This window comes from Schistocerca americana, chromosome X (genome assembly GCF_021461395.2).
Source record: "Schistocerca americana isolate TAMUIC-IGC-003095 chromosome X, iqSchAmer2.1, whole genome shotgun sequence".
NCBI lineage: Eukaryota > Metazoa > Arthropoda > Insecta > Orthoptera > Acrididae > Schistocerca > Schistocerca americana.
The window spans coordinates 947,646,736-947,672,734 of record NC_060130.1 but is presented as its reverse complement, the minus strand read 5'-3'; the positions used below and the strand labels follow the sequence as shown (position 1 = coordinate 947,672,734).

At 39.1% G+C, this 25,999-nt stretch overlaps 1 protein-coding gene across 1 annotated transcript in view; it reads left to right on the top strand.

Moving 5' to 3' along the window:
• The first annotated feature begins 502 nt into the window (after positions 1-502).
• The window catches only part of LOC124554822 (protein Daple), a 188,558-nt gene continuing 163,061 nt past the window's right edge, over positions 503-25,999 (top strand). Inside the window, exons 1-3 of the mRNA XM_047128485.1 lie at positions 503-1,041; positions 9,308-9,396; positions 18,968-19,073. Coding sequence (XP_046984441.1) covers positions 988-1,041; positions 9,308-9,396; positions 18,968-19,073 — 249 coding nt within the window. The 5' untranslated portion in view covers positions 503-987. The remainder of the gene's footprint in view (positions 1,042-9,307; positions 9,397-18,967; positions 19,074-25,999) is intronic.

Here is a 25,999-nt window from a genome sequence, read left to right as displayed (position 1 = left end):
TTAAAAATTTTAATTCCGGGTATCTGGTAATAAATTGTTGTGTATACTTGTGATCTGTATCCAGTTGTGTTGGTTCCTAGGTTTGTTGCTAGGTAATAACAGAACATGAGGTGTCGATTAACTTCATCTGACCATCTCATCCTCTGTCTTTGTTTTCCTTCTAGGGTGGTTGCAGGAAGCATATCCTGCAAAACACCTCTATTTGGATTTAAATCATTTTCCAGTTGGCTAGCAGTGTCGTTACCATTGTGGGCGGGCATAGGGTTCAAGCGTCGTCCCCGACCATGACGGCGCTTGTCCAAGGCTTCTTTAGTTCTGTCCTGAACCAAGTAATCACACTAAAAGGGGGGTTAGCCCTATTAGTGGTTTGTTCTTTTCGTCGCCTTTTACGACTGGCAGAACATACCGGAGGCCTATTCTTTTATTATTATTATTATTATTATTATTATTATTAAGCGTCCGATATAATCATCGATTGCTACACATCGATAATACCGGAAAAGTGACTGGTTTGTTGTCAACTGCGGAAACTGTTGTTGTTGATGTTTGCAGTTGTCAGTTGTTCATATGGATAGGAAATACATTAGTATTATGGCAGTAGTAGGTGTAGTGTATGTGTGTTTTGAAGCAGTGGGAACAACTGTCTAGACGGCTTTTCGAAAGAACTAACAATGAGGGTGCTACAGTAATAAAGCTGTCAAGTTGGACCATTGTAATACAATGTAGGAATTGAGAACAATGTAATTTTCTTCCCGATGAACATGTGATACGAGTAACCCAGTAGTGTGTTATTGAGTTGAGACTGGAAATGCTTACGGGCGTTAAGCCCGAGAAGATCTAATGCAATTTCTTTTGTTTTGTGAGAATACGTAAATTTGCAGTGTGCTGAGTCTTGTAACATAATGTTATCAAGACTACTGCTATCAAGACTGATTCTTCACAGTTCTCACGTGTAGGAGAAACAGCACATGAATAAAATTCCCCGCCATGGCTACATCAGTAGAGCTGGAGGAATTCATGTCGGCACCGCTAGTGAAGTGGGTTAGTTTATGCTTCTTATAGTATGGTTAATATGTCTTATCATTCTTACTCATTTACTGGCCCATTTAATCTTTTCTGTACATGTGTTAGTGACAGTAAATAAGGTAAACTCACAAAGCTTATGCTAGGAACTTTTCTGACAGGAATTTGGCTGTGTATCTGAAACTCTGCGTCTTGTCATTTGCAACTTTAATCATCACAGAGTACTTGGATGATTATATTTACATGTGCTTTATATTAAATGTGGAAGCACGTTGTGATGTGTGGGGGCATGTGCTGTAGCAATTGCAGTAGTGACTGTGCCTCTTATTTATGCAAATTAAAAACATTTCTTATTATACTGATGTTTTGTTGGTATTCATAAGAAGGGCGTGCATATACACATTCAGCAACCACTGCAGAATTGAGTAATTATTTGTGGCATGTTTTCCAGATAGAGGCTATGGAACAGCTGTGTCGAAATCTTCATATTGTATAAGAAAATGAGTGTTGTTTGGATAAGCTTCCTCAGAACCTTACAAATTAACTTTGAATTCGGCCTATGACTGGAACATATTTTGAGACCAAGAAAGCTGCAGTAAATGAAATGGAAGAAAAGATGATGGATTTAAGTGATATGATGCATATGTCTTCTGTTTGCCCAACTTTTACTGATTATTTACAGATGGCGTGGGGAAGGGGAGAGATGGTCCAAGGAATACGGAAAAAAGTTACAATCAACACATCGACTGCTGTAGGGGGAACGAGCAATGCACACCTTATTCTATAGTGGTATTACACGTACACTGTGCGTCCCCTATCTATACAAATGCTGAATGATACACAGAAGGAACAAATGCTTAAATGTTTTGGGAGATGTTAATTTTCAATAATGATACTTACTGGTACATATTTTGTATCAGTTCTGAAAAAGCAGTGTTAGATGTTACTGTTGATTATTTTCTGTGACTGTTTTCTAATGAAGTTTCTCCAAGGAATTGTAGGTATCTCATGTGGTGGGCCTCGATTTGCTTCATGACATATTTTGAAACAAACAAACCTGACAGCTCAGCTTGACATTCACCACATACCATAATGGTTACAAAAAGCTGCACTCAAAATTGATATTATTAAATCTGTGATCTTGGTAGTGGCCAGGCGCAGATCCCCTGCTGCCCAAAGTCTTCAGACTTCTACCAACGAGGGAGCCTAGGGACCAGGAAAATTTTGCAATTTAGTAACTGCTGTTTGTCCAACTTTTCTTGATTCTTTGCAGAGGACCTGCATTGTCCATTGAGAAAAAGATGTCTGCAGAGAGCTGTGCTTGGGGCAATGACAAAAAATTTGTGAGCTGTTTTTCTCAAAAAGTTTGCAGTGTTGGGTATCAGCTTCAGCATGTAGATACAGCTAGCACAAGATGAGAGATGTCATTTTGTGTTGAAGAGTTGGAGCAGACTCGTAGGTGGTGTATCAAAGTGCAAGTCAAATTAATAGAACTGAGTATGTGAGACTAAGAATAACACTCAAGTCTGCACTGCTGCAGATGTGGCAAACTGCAATACCACTGTACCTTGCAAAAGGGTCATTCTGTCAGTTCAGCCAGGGGCTCCAGCTCATAGTCTCTGATTTGACTGAAATTCAGTACACTAATTCTACCGTGTGTGGAACACTCGTGTACAAAGTATTAGTTTCCCCTGCGAATTAGTTCCAGAATTATGACTTGTGAAAGAAGGTGGTGTGACCCAGAAATTGCAACCCACATCTGGCAATCTATCTTCAGGCCCAACTTCAGGTCTTAATAACTTTGGAACTATTCCACACTGTCCAGTGAAATTTTTACAACCCAGTAACATCCATTTAGAGAACACACTCCATGAATCAAAACACTAACAACATATTTCTGAGGGAAAATAAAAAATTCCAAAATGTGATTTAAAAAATGTAATATGTTAAAAGCGTAATGTGGCCTAAACACACACAGAACTCGTCATGCCCATATCAGTCACAAAAACTGAGTTACATGCACACGAGAATACAAAAGTTTGAAAAATTACCTGAAAAACATGGATTTTCTAAGTGTGGTAGCACAAAAGGGACAAGTGATATTAAAGCCAAATTTCGCACGGGCATAAGTAGACTGTAATGATATATATCTCAAAATTTCAGCATGTTATTACAAGACATCTGTGTACAATGGAAGTTGACAGATGTATTTGGTGATGTGGCCATTGTTCCACAACACAATTTTGTAAAAACATATTGTAAACTGTTCTGCCTCTTCTTATCCTCTCCCACAACTGTTTCGTCATTAAGCAACAACATATACAGGGTGTTACAAAAAGGTAAGGCCAAACTTTCAGGAAACATTCCTCACGCACAAATAAAGAAAAGATGTTATGTGGACATGTGTCCGGAAACGCTTAATTTCCATGTTAGAGCTCATTTTAGTTTCGTCAGTATGTTCTTCCACCTACGCTCAATGGAGCATGTTATCATGATTTCATACGGGACACACTACCTATGCTGCTAGAACAAGTACGACACAACATGTGGCTCATGCACGATGGAGCTCCTGCACATTTCAGTCGAAGTGTTTGTACGCTTCTCAACAACAGGTTCGGTGACCGATGGGTTGGTAGAGGTGGACCAATTCCATGGCCTCCACGCTCTCCTGATGTCAACCCTCTTGACTTTCATTTATGGGGGCATTTGGAAGCTCTTGTCTACGCAACCCCGGTACCAAATGTAGAGGCTCTTCGCGCTCATATTGTGGACGGCTTTGATACAATATGCCATTCTCCAGGGCTGCATCAGGGATTCCGTGCGACGGAGGGTGGATGCGTGTATCCTCGCTAACAGAGGACATTTTGAACATTTCCTGTAACAAAGTGTTTGAAGTCACGCTGGTACGTTCTGTTGCTGTGTGTTTCCATTCCATGATTAATGTGACTTGAAGAGAAGTAATAAAATGAGCTCTAACATGGAAAGTAAGCGTTTCCGGACACATGTCCACATAACATATTTTCTTTCTTTGTGTGTGAGGAATGTTTCCTGAAAGTTTGGCCGTACCTTCTTGTAACACCCTGTAGACAGATTAACACAACCTATCATTAATGTTTACTGCACCTTAACTGTTAAAAACCAGTAGATTGTGCTTTGAACAGAAGTTCTCCCACACTTTAGCTACTGTGCTCTGTACATTGAGTGGCAAATTGTACTGTCTTCCTGACACGGTGGTAGTAACTGGAACTGTCATAAGAATATGTTCAAAAGGAATCCAACACCTGTCTGCCAAACGTGGCCAATGAAAAGATCTTGCTGATCCTGCTGGTGCCATGAAGTTCACAAATACATCAGCTTCTGCTTCACATCACTCTGCAACACATCCTAAGTACCATTTGTCATCATAAACAGCAATAACATTGCAACCTGGTTATGTGTTGGTGCTTTTGCTTCTGAATCCTGAGTCAGACACACTGTGAAGACACATGTTGTGCATGAACCTATAGTTATAACCGGACAGTCTGCTCATCTGCACATTGTCAGAGTCCGCTGGAGAGAAGTGATCATGGCTCCTTGTGCCTGCAGCAGTTTTAACATGTTCTAGTCTGCTTTTTAGCAACTCTTCGACTGATTTCACCTCAGCTTTCGAAACAGAATGATTATGTGCCAGAGATATTTTTCTGTACCCAGGTAAATAATTGAAGAGGTGTTAGAATGTGACCTCCTGTAGGGTGCTGCAGACTAGTTCGTGATGCCATGCGCTTAATGGTAGCACCAATACCATCGCATACATTTTTGCCATGACTTGTTGCGAAAAAATTCCATTCTGCGTGAATCTGAAAATCATGGTAATACATGCATAAATTTTTGAGATTTTTACAGTTTTTGTACTGAATAGCTGCCCCATCACTGAAGTATTTTGCAAAATGTATGTGAGGCAGCTTGTTTTGCACATATGCCATGACAGTGCGAATGTGAACATGAACTGCAATGGCATCATGAATTAAACAGTCGCTAAAAACGCACAGATTCATGACACACATCACCTGATTCACCTCTATAGTAAATCGCAAATGGCTGGAGAGTTGCCTGACTGTTGTCCCTATATATCCTTGGATGGCATCTTGAACTATAAATGCATAATATTGAGAAAAGTCTAATATTACTATAATTTCATCTTGTTGCAAATTATCCTTACAAAACTGGAGATAAGCCGATTGTGCTGTTGCTGTGAAGCTGTGTGTGGTCAGTTTGTCCGTTTTTTGACAACACATTTCAACAAAATCTTCCACTGTACTTTGCTTTGTTTCAGGACTTGTGCGATCCATGTGTGTCCATTGTTCATAAGAAACAAGTTCGTCATCCGTAAGGAGTGCACCGTACAGTTTGTTATTCATGTGTTCTGCAAGATTTGCCTTACCAGGACACTTTTCACACCTGTGTATCATGCACTGGTAGTAACTGATGTCACACACTAGCAGCTTCATTGCACCTTTGTAATCCAGACCAGAATCCGTTATAGCAACAAACATCAGCTTAGCATTTTGATGGTCTCACATACACAAACATTGTGTGTGCCCCTTGCACTTAACTGGCACAACCCATTTTGGCCGAAGATTGAAAAAAGATGATCAACCTACTTTGGTATTGGGATACTTTTCCTTGAATTCTACGTATAGTTCTGACACATATATTTCCCATTTTCACCGTTACATAGTTTTTTTTTCAGGCATTATTCGGCTGTAGTCACTATTTTCATAAAGCTCCGACACTAGCACCTTTATTTTTGAACTCAATTGCTTACCCTGAGCCTGCTGAAGTTGTGGAAGCACTCCTTGTGTTGCTTTTATTTTCCTAGCTTGCTTTACCGTATATGTAGAAACATTGAATTCCATTACAGTGTAGTCAATAGACCAGCTGGAAGGTGCAAGGGTAAGAATAACTACATTTTTCTGGCGTGTGGATATGGCACATTTTCCTTTCAAATCATGCACAATTTTGTCCAAATCAGAGCATTTCTGGCAGGACTTCTGTTCCTTTGGAGCAGATAGTTCTTCATCTTCCACCATTTGTGTGTCAGCTATTTTGTGTTTTAATTCCATTTGAGCTTCTTGTAGTTTTCTTCTACCATAGCTGGGCCTGTCTCTCTTCCCAACTTTGTGTGTCTTCATGGGAGACAAACCAAGAGCAGTCACTGAAGTATTTAATTGCTCATCCGCTGTGGTTGTAGGTGGCTGATACTCTTCCTCACTGTCATGTAAATTATCAGAATATTATTCATTTTTTTAGCAGTGTAACACACCTGGAACATAACTTTTGTCGTGGTTTCATGTTAAGTCCCATACACTGATTCACATTCAGTACTGATTTTATATCAATTTCTCTGAGGCTACACTTCACTGTCTTCTTGTGAATCCGAAATGGATCAAAACAACTTCTTTGTAGGAAAGAATACTTATCCAGAAACACTTTCATATGATGATAACAAACACTAAAGTTTCCTAGAACTGTACTTCTTGTGCCCACAGGGTGTATTCCAGATCTCCATAGCAACAAATCTTGGTCCGATTCATCCAGATCATACAGTACAAAGCGAATGCCACATTTTGTTCCATATGTTGTTTTATGAGATTCAGATGCTTGTGCTCTACCAATACTGCAACTTGTTTGAACAGAAGCACCACTAGTACACTTCTGCCTCCATACTGACTTTCCACAACAGTAATGACCAGTCTGACCTAGAATCTTAAAAACATGAGTAACCTGTAATTGTGGCTTGTTTCCTTTGTTGTTCCTGCCTAACAATGACTCATTCTGTCCCTGAAAACTACCATTGTTTAACTTTCTGTTGCCTAAAGGTTCCCAACAATTGCTGCAGCTTTATCTGAAATAAGCTGTCTGCATCATCACTATTACTTGCTAAATTGTGTTAAAAGAAACGTAACCAAATACATCTCTGTCAACATTTATTGTACACAAATGCCTTGCAATAACAAGTTGAAATTTTGCCACATATTATATTATGGTCTACTTATGCAGTGTGTGAAATTTGGCTTGGATATCGCTTGTCACTTTTGTGCTACCACACTTAGAAAATCCATGTTTTTCAGGTAATTTTTCAAATTTTTGTGTGCATGTAACTCTGTTTGTATGACTGATATGGACAAGATGAATTCTGTGTGTGTTTAGGCCACATTAAGCTTACCACAAAAAAATGTATACCCTTTTTGAGTGAATTATATTTGGCATAGAGGGTACTTACAATATGTACCTTTCAACATATTACTTTTTTAAATCACATTTTGGAATTTTTTATTTTCCCTCAGAAATATGTTGCTGGTGTTTTGGTTCATAGAGTGTGTTCTCTAAGTGGATGTTACTGGGTTGTAAAAATTTCACTGGATTCTGTGGAATAGTTCCAAAGTTTTAAGACCTGATGTTGGGTCTGAATATAGATTGCCAGATGCGGGTTGCAATTTCCGGGTCATGCCACCTTCTTTCACAAGCCATAATTCTGGAACTAATTGGCAGGGGAACTTAAAATTTTGTACATGAGTGTTCCACACTTGGTAGCATTGGTGTGCTAAATTTCAGCCAAATCTGAGACTATCAGCTGGAACATTTTCTCAAATTGGTTGAATTGACATGGAATGAGCCAAAAACAGTTTACAAAAGCTGTTTTTTTCCCTGGTAGTAACTCTTGGTGTCACTCCACAGAATTAGATGTTCTCCTTTTTGCTGTAATCAAACACAGAACGTGTGTTAAAATGTCATGCTGTAGCATACAAGATGGGGTCAAGAGGAATGTTTGACAGGAGTAGTCAGCTTCGGCCAGTGCTGCAAAGTGATGTTAATGGCTACTGCCGTGTAACTTTAACGTGAATATATTCACAGTATTGTTGTTAGCTGCTGAAGCCAACACAAAGAAAGACTGATTGTGGTGACAGGTTAATCTGTTGTGTAGCTTGAGGTATAGGTTAGGTTGGAAGGTAATAGTTTGATTGAGAGTTGGAGAAGCCAAGGAGTGATCTGTAGCTTTGCGTGAGGTCTAGGGTAGGTTGTAAGGCTACTGTTTAGTTGTGTGGGGACTGAAACAAATGTGATACTAAAAAACCTGGCCATGCTCACAGACTGATCTATAGTTTACTCTGTTTCAAAAGATTGCCAATAACATCACATTACAGTACCCGCATTGTTTATGGCATTTGTCACACATTTCCTATGTCACTGGTCTAAGCCAACAACTGGTGTCGAACATTCCTCTATAACCCAGCAAGTTTCTTTTTGTAACTGAGTAATTTGTGATATAATAATCTATGCCTGTTGATTAACATTCATGTCTGACTCAGACTGAGGAATTTTTGGCTAGAGTGTGCTTGAAAATTTGATTATGCTGATAAACTAGCTAGGTTGCAAGGTGGTGATATGGTAGTGAATTGGGGATGCCATTGAATGTGAACGCAAAATAAAGGCCATTAATTTTCTTTGTGAGGATCCACATCCTATAGATACTTAGATTAGATTCAGTTTTTGCAGTTTTTGTTCCATAGACCCAAAAATGAGACGATTCTCGTGGCTGTGGAAAAAGTCAGAAAATATAACATAAAACATTTGAATATATTACTCACTACCCTGATCATGTGTCTGTCAGAATAGGTGAATACATTACAGTAAACTGGGTGTAAACGTTCTGTATTCAAATTGTGTGTTTTGACCATAGGCTAAGTCATTTTCAGGAATACGCAAGACGTCACATATTGCGATTATTGAATATTTTTACTCTACACATACAAAACCGGACATATCCCATAGTTATGTTGGGAATGAATCCACATAAATAAGTTACAGTGTCACATGTGGCACGTTGGTAACTGTAATCTTAAGTACTGCAGCTTGACAGCTCACAGCAGCTGTTGCAAAATAAAGGTTTTGCTAACAGACTGATCTGTAGTGCAGCATGTTAATGTTGGTGCCATATTTTATGCACTTTTCATAATTGAAACTAAAACTGAAAGATAAATTCAGGAAACCGACCTTAGATAATTAAGAAGTCTCCAATGAGTATTTTGATGCATGTCATATAAAGTATGAAAAATCCAAGAGGGTCCACTACAGAACTTGTGCTGTGTTTTTCATTGAATAAGATGATTAGTATCAAAATGTACATATTTCTTGTGTTTAGAGATAAAGGGGAGACATATTTTTGGATAGATAATAAATCAACATTTCAGAATAATGCTATTTTTAGCCATTTTGTTAGGTAATCAACTTATTTTGTTTACAGTTTTACTCATGTCTTGAAAATGAAGGACGAGTTCCCAATTATGAAGAACTGGTTGATGGTGTTGTGCTATATGAAGTACTTCTACAAATGTAAGTATGTCTCATTTTGGTATATAGAGGATGTACTTTGGAGAATTTTTCATTGACCAACTCTGCAGTGTCTTGTTAGTTCTTGAAACGGCACTAATGCCACACCTGCTTTTTGTTCTTATTTTCTTCATTATCTTTCTTTATTATGATTTTTTATCTTATTGTATTCCACCTGTTTTCAGACATGTAAATTGCTAGTAGTTCAAATCATTTTATTGATATGATTTCAAAGTACGTTAGGAAACCACAAAAAATTCTTTGCAGTTCACCTTTTTGTCAGCAGCCAGAATCGCTAAAAATGTGTTAATTTCTTTGTGAAAAGGGCGTCATTGGGGTAATTAATAATAAAACTTACTTATATGCTTTGTGGAGCATTGTTGCCAGCGCTCTCTATAATGTGTGATGGGATTGCCCAGGGATATAATGATGGCTGGGTTCAGTTCATGAAAGAATAGTCTGCAGGAACATTCTTTATCAGTGACTTTAAGAATTACTCGTGTCTTAATCTAACCACAATTTGGTAATGTAAATACATTTGGAGAAAAAAAGACACTCACCAGTGTGTTGTAGAACTGTCACTCACTTACTGTGGTGGTGAAAATTTAAACTAATCTTTCATGTCTCAATTAACCTACATCCACATGATGCTCTGTATATTTTACAAAATGCTGAAGAGTAATAAACAAAGTCTTCATAACACAAACAACAAAAGTTTTCAATTTTTATGCTAACAATACATTACCTTTTTCTTCACCTTTCGTAGGCTACTACAAAAATCCTTCCATTCACTACATGAAACTTATCAGCCTACTGGTATCTTCAGTAGACACGAAGTATAAATGTCTGTTGTGGTTCTATTCATAACGTACACCCTGATTCATTGTATGGCTACAATTAGGGGCCATTGCTGTTGGAGGTAAAGATCGTAATTTAGTTTAGTGGTTGTAAATCATTCAGTGTGCCACTGCACTGATGTCTTCTGAGTTGTTAATTAACTGTTCATTACTTGTCATTAATAAGTAGGAAAGTGAAGTAACAGTAACTAATTGCACATATTTTCAGTAATTATTAATAATTCCTGATCACAACATTTGTGAATAGTGAAACTTATTGACAGATTAAAAGGAGAAAAAATACATATTGTGCAAGCCTGTCTCTGCACTCCTGTCTTGGACTTTTTTGTTATTGCTCTACCTTCTCCAGATGAAGCTGTGTCAATGTCTCTACTTTCAGCAAAGAAAGTGTAAACTGTTAATTTTTCCACACTTCTTACTTTCTGCAGTTTTTTTGTTTTGTAGAATATTGGACAAATATCACTGTGCACAGCACATGAGTCTGACTGTGGCTGTATATCTGTCTCACAATTGTACATCTGTTTCATTATCAGTTACAGTGGTGGATATTGATTTTGGTGGGCCACAGTTAAACCAGATGATAAATTCCAAGCACTGAGCATTCTTTGATTCAGACAATGTGATATCCACTGACAACTTTGTGAAATGAAATAGACTTCAAATAGGTGGAAGTAAATGTAAAACACACACCATGACAATGCAAAAAGCCTTCAGTAGGTGCTGTAACAAAACCGTATTGTAAGACCTCTTCCAAAAACTTTTATCAATTTTGAACAAATGTGCAGTTTGCCACTGGCACAGAAATTGTGGACCAGACAGATGTTGATACAAGAACTGAAACAGACAAATGTTAATTCTGCCACAAATATTCCCTCAAAAAAGTCAGCAGAAGTTGTTAGCATACAGTTGCCATACCACTAAAATGACTGAGCGATGTGGCACAATGGTTAGCACACTGGACTCGCATTCTGGAGGATGATGGTTCAATCCCACATTCAGCCATCCAGACTTATGTTTTCCGTGATTTCCCTAAATCACTTCAGACAAATACTGGGATCGTTCCTTTGAAAGGGCACGGCTGACTTCTCTCCCCATCCTTCCCTAATCCAATGGGACCCTTGACCTTGCTGTTTGGTCATCCCCCCACCCCCCCTCCCCCCAAATTAACCAACCAACCACTACAATGAATGATGTAAATGAAAAGCAGTTGAATTTGCTAAATCTTAAATTCCCAACTTCCAGTGAAATCCGTGGCTTATTACATACAATTATATGAGTTACTTCTTTTCATATCAAATTTACATAGAATCCACAGAATTTTACCAGTGATTGGAGAAGAGCAACAAAGGTAACAACTGACTTACAAAACTACCATCCTGTAACACTCACCTCTATTTGTTGCAAACATCTCGAACAAATGTTGACTTTGAACATAATGACTTACCTGGAATAAAATAACCTTATTCACAGCAGTGAGCATGGGTTCCATTAATGCCAGTTGTGCTATGTCAACTTGCACTCTGCACATGATATTTTGGAAGCTGTGGTTAGAGGAAGGAGCAGGTGGATTCAACTTTTAGTAGACTTTTAAATAGGTTTTACTTTAGTATCACACTGATGCTTAAAAGTACACATTATCTTCACGCTTCAATTGTGTCATACTTGGAACATACTTAGCACATCAGTGCACTACAGACAAATTTTTTGATTAGTGGAGTATGTCGGTCTTAAATATAGTGTCGTGCATGTGGACTGCTGAGTTGCTTTTGAAGAGAGTGGAGTTCTTTGTATTGAAACAGTTATGAGAAAAATGTGTTGAGAAGCAGTGAGCAGTGGTAAGTATTCCCAGCTGGCTAAGTGGTTTGCATCAAGAGACTGTTAGACCAACTCAACTAATGATTCTAATCACTCTTTACTGAGCAAGAAAAGAGTTACCACAAGAGACAATTCCATATGGCATGATAGAATGCAAAATAAGCTTTCTTTGTGACCGTTTGGCCTCCAGAAATAGAGTGTACTCTTAATGCAAGTGCAGCTTTCTTCACAGTTTGAAGTAAGTAATGTTTCCAGTGTAGGCATGATGGACGTGGTAGAATTATGGGCAAATTTTAAACACATTGTAACTCACGCATTGGACAAGTATGTGCCGAAAATGTGGGTTACGGACAGAAAAGACCCACCGTGGTTTAACAGTGCAATTCGGAGAATGCTCAGGAAGCAAAGGCAGTTGCACTCGTGGTACAAGAAAGATCGGGAGAATGAGGACAGGCAAAAGATAGTAGAGATTCGTGCTGATGTAAAAAGAGCGATGCGCGAAGTATTCAACCACTACCACCATCATACCTTAGCAAAAGATCTTGCTGAAAACCCAAGGAAATTCTGGTCTTACGTAAAATTGGTAAGCGGGTTGAAGGCTTCCATCCAGGCACTCACTGATCAGTCTGGCCTGGCAACGGAAGATAGCAAAACGAAAGCTGAAATTTCTAATTTAGGATTTGAGAAATCTTTCACACAGGAGGATAGTACAAACATACTGCCGTTTGAGTCTTGTACAGATTCCTGTATGGAGGACATAGTGATAGACATCCCTGGGGTTGTGAAGCAGCTGAATGGGTTGAAAATAAATAAATCGCCAGGTCCTGATGGGATTCCAATTCAGTTTTACAGAGTACTCTACTGCATTGGCTCCTTATTTAGCTTGCATTTATCATGAATCTCTTGCTCAACATAAAGTACCGAGCGAATGGAAAAAGTGCAGGTGATGCCTGTATATAAGAAGGGTAGAAGGACGGATCCTCAAAATTACAGACCAATATCCTTAACATCGGTTTGTTGCAGGATTCTTGAACATATTTTCAGTTCGTATATAATGAATTTCCTTGAGACAGAGAAGTTACTGTCCATGCATCAGCATGGCTTTAGAAAGCATCGCTCCTGCGAAACGCAACTCGCCCTTTTTTCACATGATATCTTGTGAACCATGGATGAAGGGTATCAGATGGATGCCATATTCCTTGACTTCCGGAAAGTGTTTGACTCGGTGCCCCACTGCAGACTCCTAACTAAGGTACGAGCATATGGGATTGGTTCCCAAGTATGTGAGTGGCTCGAAGACTTCGTAAGTAATAGAACCCAGTACGTTGTCCTCAATGGTGAGTGTTTGTCGTAGGTGAGGGTATCATCTGGAGTGCCCCAGGGAGGTGTGGTAGGTCCGCTGTTGTTTTCTATCTACATAAATGATCTTTTGGAAGGGTGGATAGCAATGTGCGGCTGATGATGCTGTGGTGTACGGGAAGGTGTCGGCGTTGAGTGACTGTAGGAGGATACAAGATGACGTGGACACGATTTGTGATTGGTGTAAAGAATGGCAGCTAACTCTAAATATAGATAAATGTAAATTAATGCAGATGAATAGGAAAAAGAATCCTGTAATGTTTGAATACTCCATTAGTAATGTAGCGCTTGAGACAGTCACGTCGATGAAATATTTGGGCGTAACATTGCAGAGCCTATATAAGGCAACAAGTGTCTGATGCAGTTGTTAGATTGGTTGCTGCTGCTACAATGGCAGGTTATCAAGATTTAAGTGGGTTTGACCGTGGTGTTATAGTCGGCGCATGAACGATGGGACACAGCATCTCCAAGCTAGCGATGGAGTGGGGAGTTTCCATACAACCATTTCACAAGTGTACCATGAATATGAGGAATTCGGTAAAATATCAAATCTTGCCTTCAATAAATGTCAGTGTGCAGACCATTCAACGAAACATCATCGAAATGGGCTTTTGGAGCTGAAGGCGCACTCTTATACCCTTGATGACTGCACAACACAAAGCTTTATGCCTCGCCTGGGCCCGTCAACACTGACATTGGACTGGAAACATGTTGCCTGGTCAGACAAGTCTCGTTCCAAATTGTACCTAGTGGATGGACATGTACGGGTATGGAGACAACCTCATGAATCCAAGGACCCTGCATGTCAGTGGGGAGACTGTTCAAGCTGGTGGAAGTTCTGTAATGGTGTGGGGCATGTGCAGTTGGAGTGATATGGGACCCCTGATGTGGTTAGATACGACTCTGACAGTGACACGTGCATAAGCATCCTGTCTGATCACTTGCATCCATTCACGCCCATTATGAATTCCAGCGCACTTGGGCAATTCCATCAGGACAATCCAACATCCCTCATGCCCAGAATTGCTACAGAGTGGCTGCAGGAACACTCTTCTGTGTTTAAACACTTCCACTACCCACCAAACTCCTCAGAGATGAAGCATATCTGGGATGCCTTGTAATGTGCTGTTCAGAAGAGTACTGCACCTCCTCGTACTCTTACAGGTGTTTGAACAGCCCTGCGGGATCCATGGTGTCAATTCCCGTGAGCAGTACTTCAGACATTAGTCAAGGTCATGCCATGTTGTGTTGTGCCACTTCTGCGTGCTTGCGGGGGCCCTACATGATATTAGGCCGGTATATCAGTTTCTTTGGCTCTTCAGTGTATGACTGCCATTATAGGTTGATTGTAGCATAGACCAAGATATACATTCATCATTCCAGTTACCTACTTGTATGTGTTATTTCCAATTTTGGTGAAAATTCTGATTTTGTGGTTGAATCTAACCTAATAGAACAAAATACTAGTGAACTTTATGTATGAACCATAGCAAATTGTGAACAAGCATTCTGATTGGCTAATTGCTGCTGGCAACTGATGCACAGTTTGTTGCATTCACTTCCCATCTTTCAACACATGAACTATACCAACATTATTTCAACACAGTAGCTGCCGACACTGTAAGTGCACTTTTACCAAATGTCTTGTGGGTTTTTGAGGCTAGTTAGTTAATTAGTAACATGTTCCATGGATTTTCAACAATAAATCATAATAATGTGGAACAAGCCGTTATAGATTCACATTGCAAATTATTTTGTACATATGGTTACATTCTGAACATTTTTATTTTTTTTTATTAAAAGGAGGAAAAATACATACAGATGTGAGTTAGTAATTTCTGTCCACCACCTTTTACACATTACAATAATAGAAATTCTTCTATGGAGTTGTCAAATAGAAAGTTTCACAGTTTGTTATCAAATTTTACTTTGCTATATCTCAGACTTATTATATCACTGGGTAAATGATTAAAAATTTTTGTTGCAGCATTGTGCACCCCTTTTTGTGCTAAAGACAACCTTAATGGGGAGTAATGAATGCCATTTTTCCTTCTGGTATTGTAATTATGTACCTCATTGTTTCTCTAGAACTGTAGTGGATTATTTACACAAACTTCACGAGGCAATAAGTATAATGTGAAGCAGTAGTCAGAATGCCCAACTCCTTAAACAGATGTCTATGAGATGATCTTGGGTGAGCACCACATATTATTCTTACAGCACATTTTTGTGCAATGAAGTCTCTCTCTCTTAAAGATGAGTTACCCCAGAACATTATACCTTACGACATTATTGAATGGAAATATGCAAAATATATCAGCTTACTGATTGGTCTCTCCCCAAGACTTGCAATGATTCTGAGCACAGATGTGGGTGAACTAAATTGTTTTAGGAGTTCTAAAATGTAGTTTTTCCAGTTTAAATTTTCTTCAATATGGATCCCTAAGAACTTTGAAGTTTCCACCGTATTTAATATTTCCTCACCATATGTTACACTTATCATTGGTGTAGTACTTCTAGACATGCAAAACTGAATATGTTAGATCTTTCTAAAATTGACGGTGAGACTATTTGCAGAGAACCAATCAATGATACCTTTAAGAACTTTGTTTACCATTTCTTTTGCTTGGATTGATAACAATACTAGTGTCATCTGCAACAAGAACTTATTGTGCTTGTTTTATACTAGACAGAAGATTGTTTACATATATGAGTAACAGTAATGGACCGAAGATTGAACCTTGGGGAACCCCATATGTGATTTCTCCCCATCAGAATTATGTCCCTGGACTTGAATTACTAAGTACAACTTTCTGCATTCTTTTGGTTGGATATGACATTATCCATTGGTTGCCTATACAATCAATCCCATAAAATGTTACTTTATCTAGGCAAGTACTGTGATTCACACAGTCAAGTGCCTTAGTGAGGTCACAGAAAATACGAACTGGTGCTGTTTGATTATTTAATGCATGTAAAATCTGGTGGGTGAACAAGTAAGCTGCATTCTCAGTAGAGCAACCCTTCTGAAACCCAAATTGTGATTTGCTAGGGATACTATTATTGCTAAGGTGGGATACTATTGTAGAATACATCACTATCTCAAAAATTTTTGAGAACGATGTCAGCAGTGAAACAGGTCGGTAATTATTGACATCTCTCTTATCAACTTTCTTAAAGAGGGGTTTTGTAATGGCATATTTCAGCCTCTCTGAAAAGATGCCTTGAGTTAGTGATGCAGTACATACTTCAAATAAGACTGGGCGTATCACATGGGAACAAATTTTTCATACTGTATTGGAAACACCATCGAAACTGGATGAGCTTTTATTTTTGAGAGAATGTATAATTTTCTTAATTTCAGAAGCAGAAGTTGGTGATATATTCATATGATTGAATTTTATGAGACTTAACATTTTCAACATAATGCTGTGATTTCGCCCTTGGACTGTTTGTCCCTAAACTTTTTACTATGTTTAAGAAATGATTGTTTAATGCATTTGCTATGTGTGACTCATCATTTGTAGCCCTTCCATTCAGTTCAATAGTGCTGTTGTGTTGTTCTGTGGCTGGTTGTCTCGTCTCTTGCTATACTTCATTCCATATTGCTTTAAGTCTGTTGTTGGAAGTACTGATTTCTGACATTATGTGCATGTTATTTGATTTTTTTAATAACCTTTCTTAGCAATTGTGAGATTTTTTGTAGTGTGAAACTACTGCAGGTTCTTACCAGAAGATACATTTCCTGTTTATTTTCACACGATACCTTAATATCTCTTGTAATCGATGGTTGTTTACCTGGCTGTTTAGTGTCCTTTCTGATTAGCTTATGCGGAAAGCTGTTTGCAAATAATATGAATTTATCATGGAGTAGATAAATTACATCCCAGATTGTCTCCTGTAAACTATTCTTAAAAACATTCGTCCTGGAACATTAATTATTCTAACTGATTTCCACTGAGAAGTATCCATACTGTAAGGCATTATGTTATTTTCATAACTAACTATGCATCATGACCAGAGAGAGCATTTGTTACTGAGTAAACAGTTATTTTCTTACTTTTGAACTTCGTCTTTATCCACCCATATTGTAAAGATAACTACTGAGACCAAATTGTAGGATCCAAATAAGGTTTCCAGATCATTTTCTGTACCAGAATCCTTTAGAAAATCTATGTTGAAGTCACCACATAGTATTAACTGCTTGCTGCTGTCTGACAGATAGCACCATAAGGAATCCAAATTCCTCATAAAAAGTTCAAAATTTCCCAAAGGGGGTTTATATACAGTTATAATTAAAAGTGAACTATTTTTCAGCATTAATTCACAAGTGCACAGTTCTATGTGCTGATCACAATGTTTTTGAACTTGTGTTCTGTCTTAATATATGTAACAACTCCTCCTTTTCCTGTGTTATTTCTGTTGTCACTCGCCAATCTTTTAAAGTGCTGCCGCACAGTTACGCTCGTCCTCTACATGCGGCGCTGTCTGCCAGCCATGCAGCAGCAGTGCCACCTGAGTGGCCAGCCAGCCAGTGGCCGCTAGACTCGAACTCAGTTATAATTTGACTGTTAAAGTGTACACACGTCGTACTCTGTTTACTTGATCTGTAACTTTCATGTATTGCGTCTTCCTTGAAATATATTTGTTCAACTTGAAGTCGCGGGCGCAGACTATATGTACCTGGCGCGCCAACGTCCGAAGGCTTCCCCGCGGTCATTTCCGGTGCGGTTCTCCTCTTGCTACCTGCGACGGTTGTTCGCTGCAGTACGGGAAGCCAGGATCCATTTACCTTAAGGATTTCCTCTTTCTTGTTCAAACTGTTCGCGTGTTTTTGTATTTCTACAGCTTCTCAGAACAAGCACGTGTGATAGTGCTTTTCTACAGCCAGAACTTCCGTGTCGGCGAATTTTATTACGTGGTCAGTCTCATTCAGAGCGTGCTCTGCCACGGCCGATTTCTCCACCTGCCCCAACCTGCAATGTCGCTTATGCTCATTGATCCTGGTGTTAATGGATCGTCCAGTCATTCCGACATGTGCATGATATACAGTATATTCCCAACATTGCAAGTGGATCTCTTTTCTCCTTCGCCTATCTAAGACACTGTAGAAATACAAAAAGATGCGAACAGTTTGAACAAGAAAGAGGAAAGCCTTAAGGTAAATGGATCCTGGCTTCCCGTACTGCAGCGAATGACCGTCGCAGGTAGCAAGAGGAGAACCGCACCGGAAATGACCGCGGAGAAGCCCTCGGATGTTGGCGCGCTAGGTACATATAGTCTCCGCCCGCGAGCTCGGCTCCAGTTCACCACTGGCAATGGAGGGTGAAGCTTTGACAATTACAGCCACTCGTGCTGGCGAAACGTCAGAAAAATCATTAGATGAACGTCGGCCGAAGAACCCGAGACAGAAGCCAATAGGCAGTTTGTCAACAAGTGACCACGAAAGCCTTAACAATTTTGTATTTTGGTTTTGATAATTTCTTCGATTTATGAAAAACTGTGATTTTTGGTAATTAATTTTTATTTATGCATTTTTGCAGTGACCCTGAACCTGTACATCATGGTGTTGTGCCTAGTGTGGGCAGTGCCGTGCAGAGAATTAGAAACTTGGATATTATCATTAGGAACATCAAGACACTCTATGAGGTAACAAAATATTTAATTTCTATTAAATGCTGTGTAGTATCTCCATCATATTACCTCTTTTATTGATATATAGATTAATTTAACTTTTATTTGAAATACATCATATTTCATTTAAGCATGAAAAAAGTGAATGCTATACAAAATTGAAAACAATAGTTAAATGCTATTCAGAGTTATTCATTAGCAATAGTTAATTTTATTTAAGTGAAATATTCCTGTTTTCAGTTAACAACTGAGCAGCAAGTAGTTGAAAAATAGAAAGTGGCATGAAGTTGCCAAAGTAGAAAGGTCTGTAAGGAAGTAGGCAGGAGAAATGTCTGTTTTGAATGTAGGCAAGGAAGAGAAAAAAAAAACCTATCACAAAGCAAATTGAAGCACGAGTCCAGTGACAGTGGATACAGTCCTAATAGCAAAACAGATATTGTCCAAGATATTGACAGTTTGTTATAAAAAAATGCCCTGACATCACTGTAGGACACTGCTATATGTAAACACTGAAGTGGCATCTGGCCTTTTATCAGCTCGCTTGGCTGGCTCATGTTGTACACTGCAACAGTATCCCCAACAGACATTGTACAATTACACAGATTGATGATATATTTTCTCTATCAGCCTCTGGATGAGCTACTAGTTCCCTTTGTCTTGGAGCTGAAAATGTTCCAGTTGATGTGAGGAAGGGTACCTCAAATTTGATGTTTCAGACCTGGTGCCCACTGAGTGGAGTAGTTAGTTTGTTGTCAGCTGCTGGTTGACTGTCTTATGATGTGGACCATCGCCTGAAGGGAGGCTGAAGTATACTGGCTGAGTGGGAGAGCTGGTGGCATCTGGCCCAGATGATAGGAACACAACTGATTCTGGTGTTGTCCCAGTTGGCCCTGGGATGTCGCAACCATCGCTAGGTGATAGCTGTGACTAGCCATGACAACTCTTTTGATCTGTTCTAGTGTGGCCCTAAATTTGTATGTCCTCACTTGAATGTCAACTTTGGACAGTGTGGTGTTATCCCCTTAGTCTGTTGGCAGAAACAGCAGAATGAGGAGTGTACGGTGAGGGCAGCAGTGAAGTGGCTCATCCAGGCAATGGCCATGAGTGTTGCTCGAAAATTATTTCAAGCTTCTTTACAAGTGACCTCACACAACTGTTTACGCATTTAAATTTTAGTGAATTCATCATAGTGTTGACTGACGGTAAGCTGTACCTTGACACATGAGAAATGGGGGTGTGAATTTATTACAGTGAGTCATATGGCTTCCAAAAGAGATCCAGCAAAATCAAATGTTCTGTAGATTTTGTTGACTCTAGCCATGTGGATAATATTTGGGGACACAAATGCAGTGTTACAAAGCAGTTGCAATAACAAGCATACATATTTCATTTTCAAATGTGAAAATGTCTTTTTTAGCTTGCAATTGGTGGTGTTTTGCAAAATATTGACAAAGCCAAGGATGTCATGCTGTCAATAGCATTACTGGTCAACCTTGTTGTGTATAAATGTTGTGCTTTGTGGAGAAGTGGATCTTGCCTTATAGTTGTTGATACATCATGAGATATGTTGCAGGAATTCTTCTGAGGTTTGGATGACATGATAAAATATTTGGGAGCATACAGTTTCTCTCCTATCAAATACTGGATCAGGTCCCATAGACAATCTAGGTAATGCATCTGCATTTTTCATGTGAATATTGTTGAGATGGGCCGTAACAACTGAAATATTGAAAATTTTACAAATAGAAAGTATTTTGCAGGAACTAGTGTGCACAGTTTACATAAAATATGTCCATCTTATGTAAACAGATGTACTACTGTGTGCTGTGTTTTTGTAATGTAACAAGCATCTATGAATGATATATTTGTGGGCATGGCCATTTGCACGAGGTGCTTTATATTTTTAAATATTTTCGATGTGACAGACCTTTTATAATGTGCTTATTTTCATCCACGTGTCAACTTGGCATGAGCTCCAACGTAAAATGAACATGCTTCATAACAAAAAGACTCTTTTAAGACCTGAAGATGACAGCAAAGCCTATCAAAACCGGTTATGTTAAATAAAGAAATATTTATGCAATCTTGGCTGCTAAATATTTTTATTGAACAACAAAGAAACACAGTCCAAAGAATTACACAGTTTGTAATGAAAGGAACACTGACATCAGAACTGTTATAGATAAAGAGGAAGTGGCTTAAAACAGGCTATGGCCAGCCTTTTAACTGCCCTGGTAGCTGCCTCACATGGCACCTTGCCACAGATCTTAAGCAAGGCCACTGACAGTGTTTCTGTTAGACATTGTAGCAGATTGATGATATCTTTTACATATTCACATCTGATGGGTCTATTAAAGTGTAATTAGTCTATTACACAGATACATTTGTTCCATGTTCTAGGCTGATATGGCTGGTACTTGGTTATTGTCAAATAGTGTGCAATGCAAAGGTAGATCATCCAGTTACTGGATGCACTGTACACCGCAACATTCATTTTGAAATCTTATATTCGAGCCATCTGGGTGCTCCCTCATTACATCCTGTGTATACTTGGTAGGTGGATGTGCTCTCTCCATTGCATAGTTACTCCACTAGCTCACCTGGATTAGGTTTTCACTAACTGAACATTCTATCTGAATCTACTACTGCTAACTGTCCCCTGCTTCACTGTACCTATTTGCACCCATGTCACTTAAATTTACATCCACTGTTTAGTCAAAAAGTGACAAAGATAATTTTATAACGTTGCTTTTTTAATGCTTGATTTCATTACTTCCTTTCTCTTTATTGTTTACGCATAAATGCTTCATACACTGATAAATCAGCTTTTTAATGCTTAGTTTCATTGCTTCCTTTCTCTTTATTCTTTATGTTCAAATGTTTCATACACTGATAAACCAAAATATTATGACTAGTGCCCAGTGCAAATCTGAATGCCTCTTGCTGATGTTGCAGGAACACGCTGTGGTGATGATAGCTTACACAGAGGTGACAAAAGTCATGGGATACCTACTTTTGTCCAGCATAGTGCAGAAATTGGACATGACATAGGCTCAGTAAGTCACTGGAAGCCCCCTGTAGAAATATTGAGTGGTGCTGCCTCTATAGCCATCCATAACTGCGAAAGTGTTGCCAGTACAGGATTTTATGCCTGAACTGACCTCTCGATTATGTCCCATAAATGTTCGATGGGTTTCATGTCGGGCGATCACAATGACCAAATGATTCGCTCGAATTGTCCAGAATGTTCTTCACACCAGACTTAACAATTGTTGCCCAGTGACATGGCACATTATCATCCACAAAAATTAAGCCCATGAATGTCTGTAAATAGTCTCCAAGTAGCCGAACAGCAATGATCGGTTCAGTTGGACCAGAGGACCCCATCCATTCCATGTAAATACAGCCCACACCATTATGGAGCCACCGCCAGCTTGCACTGTGCCTTGTTGACAATTTCGATCTATGACTGTGTGGGGCCTGCACCACACTTGAACCCTACCATCAGCTCTTTTCAACTGAAATCGGGATCCATCTGACCAGGCCACAATTTTCCAGTCATCTAGGGTTCATCCAATATGCTCACGAGCCCAGAAGAGGTGCTGCGGGAGATGTCATGCTGTTAGCAGAGGCACTCGTGTCGATCATATGCTGCCATAGCCCATTAATGCCAAATTTTGCCACACAACCAATGGGTAACTTCATCATATGTCACACATTGATTTCTGTGGTTATTTCACACTGTGTTGCTTGTCTGTTAGCACTGACAGTGCTATGCAAATGCCGCTGCTCCCAATCGGGAGCCGCCCAGCTCCTGCATTGCCCATGGTGAGAGGTAATGCCTGAAATTTGGTATTCTCTGCGTGCTCTTGATACTTTGGATCTCAGGATATTGAATTCTCTAACAATTTCTGAAATGCAATGTTCCACACATCTAGCTCCAAACTATTATTCTGTGTTTAAAGTCTGTTCATTCCCTTTGTGCAGCCATAATCATGTCAGAAACCTTTTCACTTGAATCACCTGAGTACAAATGACAGATCTGCCAATGCACTGCCCTTTTGTACGTTGTGTACGCAATCCTGTCACTGTCAGTGTCTGTGCATATCACTGTCCCATGACTTTTGTCACCTCAGTGTATAAGCAGTGCAGAGATGAATGGACAATCATTCTAGCAATGACACAGGCTGTAGTTGGGAAGTCCATTGACATAAGTGAATTTGACAAAGGGCGGATTTTTATGACTGGGAATGAGCACCTCGTAGATGGTAAAGCTGGTAGGCTGCTATTGTGAACATTTGTGGAAAGTGATTGAAAGCTGATGAAACCATGAGTAGGTATCACCTTCTCACAGAACATGGAGGTCGGTGACTTGCCAACTCAGTAAGCAAGATAGGCAATGATTTGTTACCTATCTGATGACAGAGTACAAATATGGTGCAAGCACAAGTGTTTCAGAGTACACTGTTCAGCACACATTGTTGAACATCTGGTTCCCATGTTGAATCAATAGATTGTAAATTAAAATTGTAGTAGGCATGGTATCATCAAGACTGGACTGCAAATTATGATTGTAGAGGGCAAGGTATCATCAAGATTGGACCGTGGATCAATAGAAATGTGTCGCCTGGTTGGATGAATCGTGCTTCTTGTTACACTAAGGTGCGCGTCATATCTCTTGGCGGCCGAGTTTAGGTTCGTTCTGCGCATTTGACGTCACAAATCACAGTCAGCCAATGAACAGAGAACGACGTTGCCAGATCTCGACTGCAGTGCAGAGCACGGACGAGTGTCTTCAATTTTAGAAACGTTCAGTCATAAATGAAGTAATTGAACAAAAGCAATGTCTTGATAGCAGACTTTCTTTTATAGAAAGTTTGGAAAAAGCATTCTTTACACCAATTGCTTCATATTCTATTAATTAATTAAACCAAACAAACAATAAGCCTCCTAATTCAGGCGATAGCAAGGAAAGGTGTTTGTATCAGTCTCACGAACCGCTTTTTCGCAATAAAGAACAGCGGTAATTGTTTATTTCCTATTGTACTTCGACGCAACGTGAGTAATTCATAGTCATCCCAACAGTGTTTGTCGGTATTTTGCAAACGTTTAGAGTGCTCCAGGAGATGCCAGAAATGAGTAGCTGCGTTGGCGTAATGGTTAAGGTGTTGGGCTGCTAATCGGAAGATTCTGAGTTCAAGGCTTGTTGCATACTAAATATTTTATTTATTTAAAAACAATAGCGAAGTGTCTTACTTAATGAATTTTATTCGTTTGAATGTAATGTTTTGAAATTTCCTGTGCTTCATTATAATCATAATAAGTTTTCAGTTTTTGTAATTTTCTCCTCCAATATTTCTTTTCACAGCAATTAAAAACAACGAAAAGGCACACATACAATATTCATGTTATCTGTTTTGTTTGTATATCGCCTCTTCCGCAGTCGCTGTTTTACTATTCATATTGAGATATATTCTTTTGCGGCAGTATTAAAAGTATTATTTAGAGCAGAATTTCGGCTCGTACGTTGCCGAGCTATTTGATTGTCTGACGGAATTCTTTGCTTCGCTGCTTTGGCAACATCATATTCAATGGTTTCGTCGACTGATCTATGTTTTGGCAAGTATTTGCTGTCCGTTGTGACAAAAACAAAATGTTTGCGCACTGTGCCTCACTGGCAATATATTTTAGTTTTATGTTTTATTACGTCCAAAATTCATTTTTGTGTACTTCGCCAACTTCGTTTTAATCAGAACGTTTTAGAAAAAAGCGAAATGACTCTGGTATAAAGAAAGTTTTGTTACAGTTGCTAAAGATAGAATATTTCCCAATATATAAACACTGTTTATGTTATAAAAGGTGTTCATTTTATGGGGACATTGAAATCTCTTGAAAACGACACACAGAGCCAAAAGAAATCCTAATGGAAATTAGTTCCTCCCGGAAGGGGACATCCAATTATAACAAATTTGACTACAAATTCGTCGAATTTGGTATCATTGGATGTCCCCCTCTGAGACAAAAAAAATTTAGTTATAAATTTGTTTGATCCGATGTGTAGATTTGCGGATATTTCAATGTCTCCAATTAAAATGAACACTCTGTATAGTTGGAACCATGAACGACTGCGGTCGATTTAAGGCTCGTTCTACGCACCTGACGTCACGCATCCGCTGACAGCCAATGAGTGTTCAGTAGTTTTCTGAACGGTCTGCTGGGAATGTCTTGGCGAGTGCGAGTGTTAAATGTGATTGTAGTTATTCTTTGGTGAATTTTTATCGCATTTGTTGCAAGTTGTCATGGCTGATAATGGTGGTAAGCGACAAACTCTCCATAAACAGGCGAGGGACATAATTTACTGGATTCACGCTTTTTTCAAGCGCGAAGCAGAAAACGGTGGACCTATCACGGATGTCGTCAGATCTCAGGAACGCACTGCAGAAGCGACAGGCGTTAGCTTGAGAACCGTTCAGCGGATTGCCAATGAAGGAAAGTTATCTACGGAGACCTGTGGAAGCCCACTTTTCAGATCGCCAGGGAAATATCGCACTCGTGAGAGGACTGTACCTAATTTAGATAATTTCGACAAAGATGTTCTAAGACGAGAAGTGCTCAACATGTACAACACAGGCGAATTTCCTACTGTAAAAAAAAATCACTGTGAAAATGCGTGAAACCATAAATTTTAAAGGTAGCATGACTTCAATGAATAGAATACTTAAAAACATTGGATTCGAATATGTAGATACAAATGACGGAAGAAAGTTTTTAATGGAACGTAGTGATATCGCTGCTTCAAGGGCACAGTTCTTAAGACGTATTATTGAAGTAAGAAAATCCGGGAATAAGAACAGTTTTTTCTTGGACGAAACATGGGTGAACCAAAATCACACAAGGAAAGCGTGTTGGAAAATGAGTGATGGTTCGGGTGGGTTTAAAGT